The sequence below is a fragment of the Stegostoma tigrinum genome, chromosome 2 (genome assembly GCF_030684315.1).
Source record: "Stegostoma tigrinum isolate sSteTig4 chromosome 2, sSteTig4.hap1, whole genome shotgun sequence".
Taxonomy (NCBI): domain Eukaryota; kingdom Metazoa; phylum Chordata; class Chondrichthyes; order Orectolobiformes; family Stegostomatidae; genus Stegostoma; species Stegostoma tigrinum.
The window spans coordinates 62,870,496-62,887,054 of NC_081355.1; the positions used below are offsets into that span (position 1 = coordinate 62,870,496).

The 16,559-nt window shown below is 38.4% G+C and overlaps 1 protein-coding gene across 10 annotated transcripts in view; it reads left to right on the plus strand.

Moving 5' to 3' along the window:
- LOC125462394 (sodium bicarbonate cotransporter 3-like) overlaps positions 1-13,816 on the plus strand; it is a 155,639-nt gene extending 141,823 nt beyond the window's left edge. For all 10 annotated transcript variants that reach the window (XM_048552452.2, XM_048552459.2, XM_048552476.2 and 7 more), the window contains 3 exons: positions 3,053-3,153; positions 10,970-11,080; positions 11,803-13,816. In XM_048552452.2, the coding sequence (XP_048408409.1) occupies positions 3,053-3,153; positions 10,970-11,080; positions 11,803-11,884 (294 nt within the window). In that variant the 3' untranslated portion in view covers positions 11,885-13,816. The remainder of the gene's footprint in view (positions 1-3,052; positions 3,154-10,969; positions 11,081-11,802) is intronic.
- The last annotated feature ends 2,743 nt before the right edge of the window (positions 13,817-16,559 follow it).

Here is a 16,559-nt window from a genome sequence, read left to right on the forward strand (position 1 = left end):
CCCTCTGGGGTCTATCTTGTCCAATGTTACCAAACCCTCTGGGATATTAACAAAATAGGGGATTTTTGTAGGATCAGGAATTCTTAAATATAAGAGGCAAGCAATCTATATCCACTTAATAAAAGCTTGTAATTTTTTTAAAAACTATTTGATTGCCTGGTTGCCTCATTTCAAGAGTAGTGAGACTGCACTCTTTTTTTATCCTTCCCTGTATTTGTATCCATTCTATTGTAATCTGACATTTTCCAGTGCCTCCAAATCTTTTTCTTCGTTATTGCAAATAGATTCTGTGCTATACTGTCAAATGTGATATGTACAGGGGCATGAAGCTGTCAGAAAGAAATTCCATTTAGGCTCTCTGATGAAGTGTCTAGGCCCGAAACGTCAGCTTTTGTGCTCCTGAGATGCTGCTTGGCCTGCTGTGTTCATCCAGCCTCACATTTTATTATCTTGGAATTCTCCAGCATCTGCAGTTCCCATTATCTCTCTCCATTTAGACAGGGCAGTTTAAGAGATTTTTTTTTGTTATTCATCAACTTGTCAGTTGTCACTAGTTACCACAAGCTAGATTTCTCACATTGGGTAAACCTCAGGACTAGGTCAATGAAATGAGAATGTATTTTCCAAGGTTAGTTTATTAGTATAGTGAAAAAGAAAAATGTATGAAAAACGTTTATGGTCATGACTGATCTCACCATGCCCTCAACTCCTTTTTCCCTGTCCCCTCCCCATAACTCTTCAAGCCATTATTAATTAAAAATATGTCTACTCCCTTAAATTTACTCAATATTCCAGGATCCACCACACTCTGGGATAATGAATACCAAGTTTCATGATACTTTCAGGGAGATCATTTCTCCTCCCCTATTTTAACTATGCTACCCATTATCCTAACCCTATGACCTCTTGTTCTAGATTGCCCACATGAAGCATCTCTGCATCTACTTTGTCAATACCCTTTAGCAGCTTGTATACTTCAATTATATTTCCTTCCATTCTTGTAGACTCCAGAGTGTGGGCCGAAATTGCTAAATCTCTCTTCATAAGAGAAACCTTCAACTCTGGAATCAATCTAGTGAATCTCCTGAAGTGCTTCCAATTCAACTATATTCTCCTCTGAAGGAGACCGAAACTCTATATGGTACTTCAGATGTCTTATGAATGCCTCACTAATACAGTTGCAGCAACATTTCCCCACACTTTTTTATGTTCTATTCCTTTAGCAATAAAGGCCAAAATTCTGTTTGCCCTCCTAATTGCCCATTGTACCTGCATGTAGGCTTCCTGCAATTCATACACAGGACTCCAAAATCTTCCAGCAGTGAAGTACTCTAAAGTTTCTCTCCATTTAGGTAAGAATTGCTTTTGTGTTCCTACGACCAAAAGAGAATCTCCATTTTCTCCATGTTAAACTTCTGTGAAATTTTGCTCTGCTCACCTAACCTATCTATTTCCATTTCTAAACTACTTATTTCTTCTTTGCAGCTTACTTTTCCACTATTTTAGTGCCATCTGCAAATTTGGTTAAAGTACTTTCTATCCCTGTATCCAGGTTAATAACATAGGTTGTAAATAGTTGGAGCCCAAAGACTGAACCCTGTGGCACCTCGCTAGTTAGCTCTCCAATCATAAAAAGGCTTTTTATTGGTTAGCTAATCCTTTATCCAAGCTAACAAAGTAGCTCTCAGCCCATGTGATCTTACCTTGACTATTAACCTTTTTTTGTGGCATCTTGTCAAATGCTTCTGGAAGACCAGATGTACTGTGTCTACCGGATTCCTATTATCCATACTGCTTGTTGCATTTTTTAAGAATTCTATCAAATTATTCAAACGTTATTACTCCTTGATAAAAGCATGCTGTTTCTAATAGATTGTGTTTTGATTTTTTTTCAAATGTCCTGTTATTAGTTCCTTAATAATAGGTTTTGATGTTATGACACACATCTTGGGCAGGTGGGACATTAACCCAGAACTTCTGCCCAAGAGGTAGAGGCACTACGATTGCACCATAAGAGCATTACAATGACTTGTACAACAATTGGCAGTAAATGAAAGATTGTCCAGTATGTGAACTCTGTATCTCTTGCATTCTATTTTGATACACCACAAATTGAGATTTACATCCTCAGACTGATAACCAACAACTTGCCCTGTGTTCTTATACTGGGATTCCTCCTAAAACAGACACCGTTTCAGTAGAATAGATTTACCTTTTTATTACTCGCAGACTGAAAACCTGGAATTCCTCTGTCAATAGTTATGAGAATTGCCCTTGATGAAATAAATTTTTAATTAATTAAGTATTTGCTTGAGATGTAAATTCATTGCTTATTGCAACAAGCATTCAAACAAGCACTCGGACTGTTGACTGGGCCGTATGAATCTGACCATCTTTGATTCATACTTGCCCCAGTACTTATGTATTTCTGGGTGGAGTGTTTGCTTTTCTACTATGTCTCAGACTTAATTTTTAAATTAATCTGACCAATTCCACACTTCACATACCTTTTTTATATATAATTGAGTTTAATGTGCAAAAGAAAATCTCCCTCTTCAATGACGCAAACATGCCAATTCACATTTTTGGCACTCTAAAGTGCTTCACAGCCACTTAATTATTTTTGATGTGCAATAAATTATGTAGACAACACATAACAGCCAATCTGTGTACTGCAATTTGTTAATAATTGCAACTTAAATGTGACTAGAAAAATGGACAGTACATCATTGCACTAATTATTTATTGAACTGTTTAACAATTAACTTGCTTTAAGAATGATAGAAGTAATGCAGTTGAGACTTGGTATTCCCAATTTTGAGCTCCCTTTCGGATTCATGCTTTGGCATATATGAGTAGTTTGTATTTTTTAAATCTCCTTCCAATAAAATATTTAGAGCTTTTACTGTGTGATATTTGGAAGATTAAGAGAACAGACAATTGATGTTGAAAAAATGGTTAATTTTCATTTTTTTTTAAAAAAAGTCATTTTGATAATGACCATTTACAAAACTGCCATCCTATGATTAATGTGGCCCCTTATTCCATCTAGGAAGCTCAAAGAATGCTTGAAGTTGCAGAAAGTGGAACAGTACAACTTCCCTTAGAGGGTGGAAACATTCTGAAGATTCCAGTGAAAAGTATTAAGTACAGGTACAGCATACTACGCATGGAATGGAATGGAATAGAAATGAAAGAAGTTACTTCTAAATTAATGCTATTTCTGAGAATAGAAAGAAACTTGTTCATTGTACTTATGTGGCTAAGTTTGAAAGGTTCCTGCTAACCGCTTTGTAAACCTTTTCTACACCCCCTCTAATAATATCCTTCCTGTATCAGGGTGACTAGAACTTGACATAGTATTCTAAATGTGGCTCACTAAGGCTTAATACAACCACAACATGAATTCCCAATTCCTATACTCAACAATCTGAGCAATAAAGGCAAACGTGCCAAATGTTGCCTTTACTATTCTGCCTGCCTGTGATACAGCTTGCAATGAACTATGTGCCTGGACCCCTCGGACTCTGACAATATTACCCAGAGCCCTACCATTAACTGTAAGTCCTGACATTGTTCCTCTTACCAAAATGTAGCGCCTCTCATTTATCTGAATTGTACTCCATCTGCCACTTATCGGCCCGTTGTCCCAATTGATCAAGACCCTCTTTAAATTTGGATAACCTTCCACACTATCACCAATACCATTTAATTTTTGTCACCCACAAACTTAGTAACCATGCTCCCTATGTTCTCATCCAAATTGTTTATATAAATGATAAACGACAGCGGACCCAGCACCGATTCTCTTGGAGCACTGCTGCCCCACGGGCCTCCAGTCCAATAAACAACCCTCAACCACCACCCTCTGTCTCCTACCATCAAGCCAATTTTGTATCCCATTGGCAAGCTCTCCCTAAATCCCATGTGATCTAACTTTACCAATTAGTCTACTTTGGGAACATTGTCAAAGGCTTTACTGAAGTCCAAGTAAACATGTCTGCTGCTCTTCCTCCTCAATCGTCTTGGTCTTATCCCCAAAAATCTCAGTCAAAAGAGCGAGACTCAGTTTCGCACGCAGAAAGCAGTTAACCATCCCTAATCAGTCCTTGCCCCTCCAAATGCATGTAGATCCTGTCTCTCAGAATCCTCTCCAACAACTTGTCCACCACTGAAGACAAACAGACTAGTTTATAGTTTTCAATCTGCTCCATGCAGTCTGTCTTAAAAACACAACATTAGCCACCTTGCAGTCTTCTGGCACCTCACTGGCTATAGAGGATAAAAATATCACTGTTAGCAGTACTGTAAATTCTTCCCACAATGTCCTAGGATATAGTTGATCAGGTCCCAGAGATTTATCTACCTTTATGCTTTTTAAGACCTCCAGCAACTTTTTCTTCTGTAATATGGGCTGTTTTCAAGACCTCACTATTTCTTTCCCCACATTCCCTAGCTTCCAAGTCTTTCTCCACAGTAAGTACTGAAGGGAAATATTTATTTTAGTATCTGCTGTGGTTCCACACACAGATGACCATGTTGATCTTTTTATGGGCCCTATTCTCTCCTTAGTGGCTCTTTTGCCCTTAATAGACTTGTAAAATCTCTTTTTGAGTTATCCTTAACCTTATTTGGTAAGATATACGCCATCTCATATCCTTGTTTTGCCCTTCTGATTTCCCCTTTAAGAGTGCCCTACTCCCATTGTACTCTTCAAGAGGTTCCCTTGAATCCATCTGACATATACCTCCTTCGTTTTCTTGACCAGAGCCTCAATATCGCTAATTATCCATTGTTCTGTATTCCTACCAGCCTTACCCTTCACTCTAATAGGAACATAATCCCTCCAAATTCCTGTTATCTCACTTTTGAATATCTCCCACTTGCCAGTCGCCCCTTTATCTGCGAACAGTCTACCCCAATCAACTTTCGAAAGATCCTGTCTCATTGTCAAAATTGGCTTTATTCCAATTTAGAACTTTTAACTTTTTATACAAGACCGGTCCTTTTCCAAAACTCTTTTAAAACTATTAGAATTGTCTTCACTGTTCCCAAAGTGTTCTCCTGCTAACACTTGTGTCACTTGCCTTGATTTATTTCCCAAGAGAAGGTCAAATTTTGCTCCTTGCATGTAAATATGTTCAAGAAAATTTTCTTTGTCAATATTTAACTCATTCATCCCATCCAAGCCCTTAAGGCTATGGCAGTCCCAGTCTGTGATTGGAAAGTTAAAACCCCTTTACTGTTACAAGCCTATTATCCTTATGCATATCTGAAATCTCTACATATTTGCTCCTTAGTTTCTCGCTGACTATTTGGGGGTCAACAGTACAATCCCTTTAAAGTGATCATCCCCTGTTTTATTTCTGAGTTCACATTAGCTTTACTGGACAATTCCCCAGGAATATCCTAAGGACAGTAGCAATATTTGCTTGAATCCAAAATCCCACTTCCCTCTCCTCTCACCTCTATTTATATCCTTTATCATATCTATACCCTGGAATATTGAGCTGCCAGTCCTGTCTCTCCTTTGGCCATGTTTTTGTAAGTACTATAATATACCAGTCTCATGTTCCCATACATGCCCTGAGTTCAAGATAATAAAGTATGAAGCTGGATGAACACAGCAGGCCAAGCAGCATCTCAGGAGCACAAAAACTGACGTTTCGGGCCTAGACCCTTCAGAGAGGGGCAACAGATCCCTCGCACCCCGCCCCCGCCACAACCGCCCTAAGAGGATCCCCCTCGTTCTCACATACCACTCCAACAACCTCCGGGCCCCCCTCTGATGAAGGGCCTAGGTCCAAAACATCAGTTTTTATGCTCCTGAGATGCTGTTTGGCCTGCTGTGTTCATCCAGCTTCATACTTTATTATCTTGAACTCAGGGCATGTATGGGAACATGAGACTGATTCTCCAGCATCTGCAGTTTGCATTTTCTCTGTCTTGCCTGTCTAGAAAACTTGCATTGAAATAAATGGAGTTTGTTTGTTTAGGGGTTCTCTGACATGCTCTTGCCTGCCTTGTCTAATTAATTTATTCTCTTTTTAACTTCTGAAACAACCTCTGCTTTCTCTCTATCCTCACTATTGTTTAGGATCCCTCGTGCTCCCTCCTCCATACTTGTTTAAAGGCTCCCAATTAGCAATAGCAAGTCTCCCTCTTCGTCAGGTAAAAATGTTCCTTTTGAGCAGGTTTTTTGCCCAAGTAGAGATCCCAATGATGCAGAAATCTAAATTTTTGCCTCTTTCACCATCTCCTCAGTCACTCATTTGTCTGCAGTATTTTCTTGCTCCTATTTTCACTAGCAGATGACACTGGAAATAATCCAGAGATTACTACCTTTTTGAGGTCCTGCTTTTTAAATCTACCACCTAACTTCCAATATTCTCTCTGCAAAACCTCATCCCCTTCTCTGTCTATGTTATTTGTACCAATTTGACAATTTGCTGCAACCTTTCTGGGACATCCTTGACCGCAGTACCATGGAGGCAACATACCAACCTGAATTCTTGTTCGGAGCCACAGAGCTGCCCCTCTGCCCCTGACTGGAAAGTCCCCTGTAACAATTTATCAATTTATCAGTTTGAAACTTGACAAATCCTGGCCTCAAGCATGATGACTAAGACCTGGCTACCACTGCTATTTTCCTCTGAGGGGCTATCCCACCAACAGAATCCAAAATGGAATATTTGTTTGAGGGAGGAATAGCTACAGGACACTCCTGCACTACCTTTCTACCTCTTCTGACAGTAACTCATCTACCTGACTGTGCCTATGGTGTGAACGCCTCTAATAGCTACTAACCATAATACTCTATGCTTCCTATTTGCTCCTCAGTGACTCCAGCTGCCTCTCCACCCAATCCAAAAGGTCTAATATGAGACACATCCAAACACGCTTCCTGCAAATATACTCACCAGGGACTGTCAAAAATCTTTGCTTAAATCCCACATTTGCAGACTGTTACTGCTGGCGCTGTATGCTGGGAAGAGTTAATTCCTAGGTCTTGTAACATAAAATACAGGAATCAAGTTCACCCAGCAGAATGTGTCAGCAGCTCTAACAGATTCAGCATGATTTCAGTTGTGGGCTCCTGTGATAGGTGATTCTGTTGGTATATGTTTTCAGTCCTGCTTGTTTCTTTTTGCCTGCAGTACAATTTATGACTCAGTGTACTGCTTTTATAGTAAAAACCAAGATAAATCTGCTGAATGGCTGATACATGAATTGAGTTTTCAGCATAACATTGAACCAGCAATAACGTGGTGGTGCCAATAAACTTGGATTTATCATATATACGTAGTTGCATTAGCGATATCAAACTACCAATCTTGATTTTCCTTGCAGTGTTCTGAATACCACTTGCATTCAAGAGCTATTATGTTTGCCGTCTTATGTTTTAACTCCCTTGTCCTGTTTTTGCTGCTGTTTCTTTTACACTTGTACATTGTCTTCCTGTCCCACTGTGGATGTAATTGCAACAGTAGTTGACCTGCATCCTGTGTTTCGTGCTGTCTCTCTTCCCTGCCTCGCGCACACCCTCACACAGTCTCTTCCTCTTTCACCATCCCAAATTGAATTTAATATTTTCTGTACAGCCCTAGTTCACCAGGACCATGTCACAGCACAGTACAAGTGAGGCTCATCTGACCAGAACAGCTCCCTTCAACCTCCGTGTTAATGACTGTGTGTCTCCCAATAACCCAAACGCATTCCTCCCACACCAATCTTTCTGCTATGTGTTTAACTCCTTTTACTTATGTCAGTTTCCCCATGGCTCAGGAACTGATCCTGAAATTATGAACTTGATGGTTCTGTATTTTTGTTTAGCTCTGAACTATTCAGAATCTTTCAGCAGGACCTCCCTTTTCCAACCTTATCAGTGTCATTTGTACCAACATTCATGACAACAATTCACTTCTTCCCCATCCGCTCTAAGTTCCTGTTTCGCCCAAAAAGATGTCCTTGTCCTAGCACTGGTAAGCAATGTAGCCTTCAAGATGCAAGTTTATAGCTGCAGGCAACAGGATCTATTGTCCTAATTATACTGTTCCCTGTCATTATTAAGTTCCTATTGGTAAAGATATTCACCCTCCCCACAGTCCCCATTGTCATCCACACAGGTTGCAAGAACCTCTTTATTTTTAGACAATTGCAGGGACTGAAACTCTTCAACAGCTACCCCTTGAATCCCCACACCTGTTTCACCTGCAATCATATCTGCTTGTTCTGGAGCACTGATCAAGTTTGAATTACCTAAATAGAGGAGTGTGACTGCTAGCTGGAGCAAAGAATCCAGTTATCTTTCCCCTCCCCTGATGTGGCGCATGGTCCTCAGCTCAGCGTCTAGATCCTTTACTGTGATCTGAAGGTGCTTACACTGCGGATGTGTTCACTGTGGATCACCTTTAGAGTTTAACCACTTGCACATACTATAGCAGCAATACATCACTTTACCTGCCTTGACTATTTAATTAAATTCACTCATATCCTTGCTTTACACCTTTTATTTAATGATTTCTGTCCTTTAACAAACCAGTATCAATCTTCATATCCTAGAAGCAATTTAAAAAAAAACAAAAAGAAAATTTGAGGTCTGACCACAAACTGAAAACCAGACACTCACTTTTAAAGACCAAAAATACTTATCAATCAGCTGCCTATTTTCAGGCCCAAAACAACCCAACACACCCGTCCTTCCACTGAACTTCTTGAGATGCTTAGCATTTGTTAAGTTGCACTCAAGTATTCAGCCATACTGGGTTGGCTGTGTATATGTTCCCGATGCATAGGCCTAGCTCACTCAGCGAATGGGGTCTGAGTTTTAGCTGCTGCTTAATTAGGCAGCTCTTTCAATGTACTCCATCAAAAATAATAGCACAAAGATTACAACTACAGAATTCAAAACTGCTGAATTTTCTTAAAGCAAACTACAAGTTGCTGTCTAAATTACATTTGTACAAATTGAAGATTTTCACACTTGCTCACCCAATAAATACACGTGATCAATCCAAGGCTGATCTAGCTTTGTTTATAGAATTTTTGCATTCTAAGCAAAGGCTGCAGCTCACTCAAATAATGAGGATACAGTTTCAGCTGGTTCTCAATCGAACTGTTTGGGCTGCTCTTTGTTTAGTAGTGTTTTTAAAAAGTGGTAGCAGCAGCAGAAAAGTGTTTTGGTACAATAACACTTCAGACTTAATGTTACTAAGTAATGAATGATACCTAAATTAATTTCCTCCTTTTTCTATCTAATGTGCTGTAGGTATGTATTGTGCCCTGCTACCGGGGTTCCAAATACAGAAAAAACAAATGGAAGATTCTGCAACATGCTCCTCCTATCAGAGGCTGTTTCTCTCCTTTGCTCATTGCTGTGTTCACTAGTAAGCCTGTCAACAAATGCTGAAAAGAAATGGCCTCTGGTAGGAACAGGAGTAGGCTATTCAATGCTAAACCATTCAGTACGATTATAGCTGATCAAATACTTCATCACCTTTACTCATTCCATTCCTGCATGTGACTGATAATCAGAAATCTGTCAGTCTCTACCTTTTTAAAAATACTCATTGACTGAACACCCCCTTACACCACAACCTTCTGTGGTAGAGAAATCCAAAAGTTCACAACTGAGTAAAATAGTTTCTCCCCATCTCAGACCTAAATAACATCTCCCTTTATTTTTAAGTTGTTGTCCTTGGTTTTAGACCCCTCACTTGGGGAAACGTCTTGGCTGTATCTATATTTTGTAGGTTTCAATAAGATTGCCAATCATCAAAACTCTAAAAGAATACATACCCAGAATGTCAAATCAGTCTCCCCATCCTGGCTACAAGTTTGGTAAACGTTCATTGCATTCCCTCTATGGCAAAAATATCTTAGCTGAGACAAGGAGACCAAAACTGCATAAAGTACTCTAGGTACAGTCCAACCAAACTCTTGTACAATTATGTAAAACTTAAAAACAACTTTACTCAGATCCTCTTGCAGTAAAGTCTAACATTCCATTAGCCTTCCTAGTAGCTTGTTATATTTGCAGTAACTTATTGACAAGAATACCTAGGTTCCCTGAATATCTACGTTTTATAATCCTTTTCCACTTAAGATATATCTGCATATCTGTTTCTCTTGCCAAAGTAGATAACCACATTTTCTACATTATCTTCCATCTAGCATGTTCTTGCCTATCTCGTTCACCTGTCCAAGTCCTCCCTGAAGCTGCTTTACATTGTCCTGTGAACAAACGTTCCCATTTAGTTCTGTATCACCTGAAAATATTACATTTGGTATGCATGTTCAGATCATAAAATGTGAGCAGCTGCATCCTAAGGTTTCATCCTTGTGTTATCTCACCAGTCATAGCTTGTCCACTGTTTGCTGTCTGTTAGCCAATCATTATTTCATTCTAGCACATTACTTATATCCTATTACCTGCTATGCTTTTATTTCTAACCACCGTTGTGTGAGGGACTTTATCAAAAACCTACTGCAAATCTAAGTTGTTGACATCCATTGGCTCTCCTTTATCAGTTCTGCTCATAATTGAACTTGTAAATTGGAAAGGGAAAAATAAGTTTTTTTTATTAGTAAGCTCTGTTGCTTGGTACTTTTCAGTTATTTATGTTTGTTAGTCATTTATTTAAATTATGAATTTATTTCTTTTGGAATTTTGTTTCTGAAATGCCTACTGTTATGCCAAATCTTATCAGTCTGAAATTTGCTCAGTACCCCTCATGCAGAAAAGGTTGGACAACCCAGTCAAAAACCTTTTGTGTTTTATTATTGAAACAATTCTGATGTCTCTTTTTTTCTGCATGTGACATTTACAAGCCATCAATAAACTTGTAAGAATTGTTTGTAAGGTGGAAAGAGCTGCATGGTAAGGTGAAGGGGAAAGGTAGGCTTTATAAATCAGGTCAGTGGTTCTGCTTGTACAGAGCACTAACATTTAGATATGTTTATCCTCTAGCCCAGACGATCCTTCTGTCGTAAACATATCTGATGAAATGGCCAAAACTGCTGTGTGGAAGGCCCTTGCTGTAAATGCTGAGAATGCAAAAGTTGTAAAACTTGAAGCAAGGTAGCTTTTCTTAATGTGCTTAATTTGAGGCGTGATGTCTAACAAAGCATTCTGATACTAATACATTCTAAACAGTAGCCACTGTTATGCAAACTGGGCATTTGTAGCAAACATTAACACATATTGCATTACTCAGTATTAAAGTTCTGCCCTGTTTGATGTGCTCAACTTCATGACATTCAGTTATAACTCTCACTCTATGATAAGATCACCGGATCTTAGCTTGCTAAGATCTTTTCATGTTGTGTTTTGAACAAAGTTACAAAATTTAAACATTTTTAGCTGGCATGGTAAATTTTTCAGCAAACATAATTTTCAGAAGTTGGTATTTTCTTGGATCTTTTTGGTGTTACAGATTGACCCCTCCAAAAACACATTTATGGTGATGTTAATTTCAGAACACCTTTTAATAATACTGTTTTGTATACATTTAAACACTATATTGAATATAATCAAGTGATCAGAAATTGTTCTCTGCAAGTCAGAAGAATAACCATTGTTTATGGATAACTTAATTGTCCAGAATAAAGTTTCAAAAGTTGTACTTTTTGATAACATTCCTGAAATAGTGTGCAGTGACTTAAATATTTCTTATATTATTGTCTGTTTTTCATTTCTCTTTTTATTAGCCATGGGTGTGTGGATGTACAAACATAAGTATTAAAATTATAAAACCTGAAATGCAGCTATACATTTTACTTATCCTTGTTACAAATCTACAGTCCTGAACATACTACAGAAATCAAAGTAAATATTGAAGAGGTGCCTCCAAGAAATGTCCTTGATGCTGAAACATCTGTATGAAGCAAGCTACATCCTGATTAATCTGGAAAAACTTTCTTTTATGAAATCTACTACGTGAGCCACACCAAACCTCTGGATCCTTTTCAGGAAGTGTGTTGGACCTAATCAGTGTCTCAGTCAGAGTGAAATTCTTCTGACCAGGGTTGTTTTACCCTTGTACTATTCTGTCAACTGCATTGCTAGCTACTGTTTAAATCTTTACTTACAGGTTCAATTAAAATTTTTCGTGTAAAGTTATGAAAAGTGAACAAGCAATAATCTATTAGACAAGTTTTTTTTAAATTAAAAATCTGCTTACTGACATTTGAATTACTTGGTGATGATGGCAGATGATGTACTGTTTAAAGTATTGAAAATAGTACATGATGAATGCAAGTATACAGTCGATACAAAAAGGTGTAAATATATTGCTTATTGACATTCACGCACCAATGTTGTAAGTAATAGGTAAGATCTTCAACCAAAGGCAGATTTGAGCATTTATTTGTCATTGATCCTTCAGAATTTTGTTGCTACTGGATAACAATGAGCTAGCAGGTGATAACAAGTGTTGTGATAGCATGTGATAGATGAACAGATGAGTAAATTGGTATAATGTATCTGAAGGGTGTGCATCTATTTACTATACTGGTTGGTCGCTATCCTTTTTATTTACAAAATGGTGCACTGGTTTTGCAATACTGATTTGAGACTCTCTGCATCTGAACTGTTTACATGTAACTTTATTCAACATGGTGTACTGTAGGCTTTATTTAGCATTGCAGTGTTATATGTTTTATTTATTTATACTTAGACTCAAATTTATTGAGAAATTTTCACACTATATGGAAAACAAAGAAGATTTGGCTAATTTTATAAAGATTGTTCTAGTATTTTTCTTTGTACTTTAGATATGTAGAGTAACCATTTTCTATGGGCAGTACTGTAGTTATAGCATTAGATCAGTAATTCTAGAGCCATCTCAGGAAATCAAAATCTTCCCACTGGTCCATATTGCCATGCCTTGACACAGTTTGTAACGTTGTTTTGTCTTCCGGATCAGATGAAACTTCTAAAAATATTTCTTCAGATCAGCCATTTTCTTCCTCCAGTGAGACAAGTTCATTTATCTTCAGTCAAAAACAACATGCCGGTGCAACACACACAATTTTATTCATCATTTGCATTCAATCATTGCAAAATAATAGCCAAACAGCCAAAATGCAGAAATGGTTATGTTGTGAAACATTTTTGGTTTGTATTCCAATACTGATTATATAGTTAAACATATGGCAAATTCTGCAGATATTTTCAGCAGTCAACCAATTTTCTGCTATTTTATTAAATGTACAGATTGTAATCACTGTAACTGAATAATTGAGTTTGCATAATATAAGGGATGTGAATTATAGAAAATTATTTTAATCGAGTGTCAGTTGGTGAACTGAAGTTTTCTATTTAATTTTTTAGGTTACTCTAAAGAATAGTATTGTGTTGATACTGTTGATCGTTAGATGCTAAATACAGTATAAGATTTTAACAGTTTGAAAAACTGGTTTCTGTCAGGGACAGTTTTGTCCCTTCTGTTTTTTTTTAAATCTGCGGTTGATAGTAATTTTATGTCTTCCTGTGTTCTGCTTATTTAATCACAGAACAAATACAATCCCTAGTATTCATCAATTTTCATAAAATTGTCTAAGTTCAGAAAATTATGGTTAAAGTTTTTATGACTATTTCTAAGTACAGTAGTGATTTCATTTATTTTTGTAAGGACACCCAAAGCAATGTAAAAATGTTAGTTGTCCATGTCTTAGTTTAAATGATATGTGTATAACCCAGATTTTGTTTTCTTTAAGGACAATGTCCTGCCTTTAGTTGAATATTAGAGGAGAATAACTATTTTTTGTAATGTCATATGTTAATAAAAGCAATAAAGTCTTTTATTGTATCAAACATGGTATTGATCTATGTTCTTCATAGGAGTCTGTTTGGAAACAGCAAGTCAAAGATCTAACAAAAGTGAAGAGAGGTACAGTATCATAATGTTTTACTGACACGATTGCATTTGAAATTGAACTTTTAATATTTTTGATCATACCCATTTTAAAATTTCAAGCCCATGTCTGTATTTTAACTACCAGTGGGTTTGGGGATGATTCCACCAGCAATTTTTGGTACCATGGGTCCAGGCTAATTTTAATTTTCACTAAGTTGTGTATTTCTACATTCAGTCAAGAACAGGTGAGAAGTGTTAGAAAGTATCAGCATTGGGTGTTCGCAGCATCCCTTTGGAAGGCGATGGCTGGGGAAGTGGAAACCTAACCTTCATGGGACACAGGACTGCTTTTGTTACCACTGGATTAAAAAAAACTATATTCTGCTGTTTTACCCTCTTCTGAGGAGAATCTACTTTCCAGATTGACCTTCTGGGAAAGCTACATCAATTTCTCTTGGGTTTCAGTTAAAACTGCAGACTCGTCTTGGTGATACATTGGAACAAAATGTGCACGTGTAAAGACGCTTTCGCTGGCTTTGGCAGGCTGGTCATGAAAGCAGAATTCAGGCAGTGTCAGGTGTGTGAAATAACTGGGGCCAGTTTAATTATCTTGATCAGTGGATGTGAGTTTGCTCGCTGAGCTAGAATGTTCGTTTTCAGATGTTTCGTCGTCGTTCCAGGTAACATCATCAGTGAGCCTCTGGTGAAGCGCTGGTGTTATGTCCCACTTTCTATTTATCTGTTTAGGTTTAGAAAGCAGGACATAACACCAGCGCTTCACCGGAGCCTCACTGATGATGTTACCTAGAATGGTGACGAAACGTCTGAAAACTAACCTTCAAGCTCAGCGAGCAAACTCGCATCCAGAACCTCAACCTGAGCTACAAATCTTCTCAAAACTCGCTATCTTGATCAGTTTCACCGGATAAGTAAGAGTTCTTGTAGAGTAGAGGGATTGAGTTTAGGAGCCATGAGGTTATGCTACAGCTGTACAAAACACTGGTGCGGCCGCACTTGGAGTATCACGTACAGTTCTGGTTGCCATATTATAGGAAGGATGTGGAAGCATTGGAAAGGGTGCAGAGGATATTTACCAGGATATTGCCTGGTATGGAGCGAAGGTCTTGTGAGGAAAGGCTGAGGGACTGGAGGCTGTTTTCATTAGAGAGCAGAAGGTTAAGAGGTGACTTAATAGAGGCATACAAGATGATCAGAGGATTAGATAGGGTGGACAGTGAGAGCCTTTTTCCTCAAATGGTGATAGTTAGTACAAGGGGACATAGCTTTAAATTGAGGGGTAATAGATATAGGACAGATGTCAGAGGTAGGTTCTTTAATCAGAGTAGTAAGGGCATAGAATGCCCTGCCTGCAACAGTAGTGGGCTCGCCAACTTTAAGGCCATTTAAATGGTCATAGGATAAACATATGGATGATAATGGAATAGTGTAGGTTTGATGGGCTTCAGATTGGTTTCACAGGTCGGTGCAACATTGAGGGCCAAAGGGCCTGTACTGCGCTGTAATGTTCTATGCAGCAGGGTTCCTATCTCTGAGCCAGGCAGCCTATATTCAAATCCTACTTGCTCCAGAGGTGTGTAATAACCATATCTGAGCAATGGTTTGGAAAATATCCCAAGATGGGTTGTGTTAAAATCACCTTTTCTATGTCAGTAATGTTATTTTCAAATCCTCAAATGGGCTTAATTTTGGCTTACAGTAGGACTGTGCAGAAAGAATACATATGAGTGACAGCAAAAAAAAATCACTACCTTCTGCAGCTTAATTGCAACAGATGTGAACTTCACATATATATTATCTTAATTTTCTTGTTAGGAAGCATTTGCTATTGTGTTTCTCCTATTGTGCACTGAGTGATAGAGTACAAGAGTCATAAAATGTGAAGAAACTAGTGCCTTTCAGAGAAGATGGTGTAGTATTAGCCATAAGTTATATTTCTGTGGAGTCAAACGGGTGCTGTACTTCAACCAAAATGGTGGCAGAGCCCCAATTCCAGAAGCCCTGTTCCTGAATCTGGCACCCACCATTTTCACTGGGGGTGGAGAAATGACATTTCACACATCCACAGTTCATAGAGGCAGCAGTGCATTTTTAAAGTGCAGCGTCAATCAAGGTAACTTCTGTTACCAGAATTTCCATATCAGGACTCATGGGCTTTAGCCCAGAGCCTTCGAAATTGGAAGTTGTGATCCTGTGGGGTCACAAGCTCCAAGGCAGCATTGGCTGATTCTGCTCTTTCAGGTCTTCTCTTCCTGAACCCCAACTCCATCCCAACCAGTCAGCAAAGTGTCAAAATGTTTAAGCTTCAAAATGGGATCACAGTGGGCCAAGGTTTGGGAAGCACTGCTTTTGATGTGTAGGAAGAAGGGCTAAATCTAACAGAGTTCTCTGGAATGGTCCAGGTATCTTTGCCCCTTTGCAATGACATCAATGGCTGAAGTAACCAATACTGGGACCTGAGTATTCAGGGGTATGAATAATATAATGATTTAGTAAGAGGATCAAGGGTTACAGGAAGAAGGTAGGAGAATGGGGTTCAGACACATCAGCCATGATTGAACGGTGGAGTAAACTTGATGGGCAGAATGGCCTAATTCTGCTCTTGTATCAATGGTCTAATGAGTATTTGAACTTTTGGAAGAATGGGAAGTTGGAAAGAGTGTTGGGGTGGTTCTCTTCATT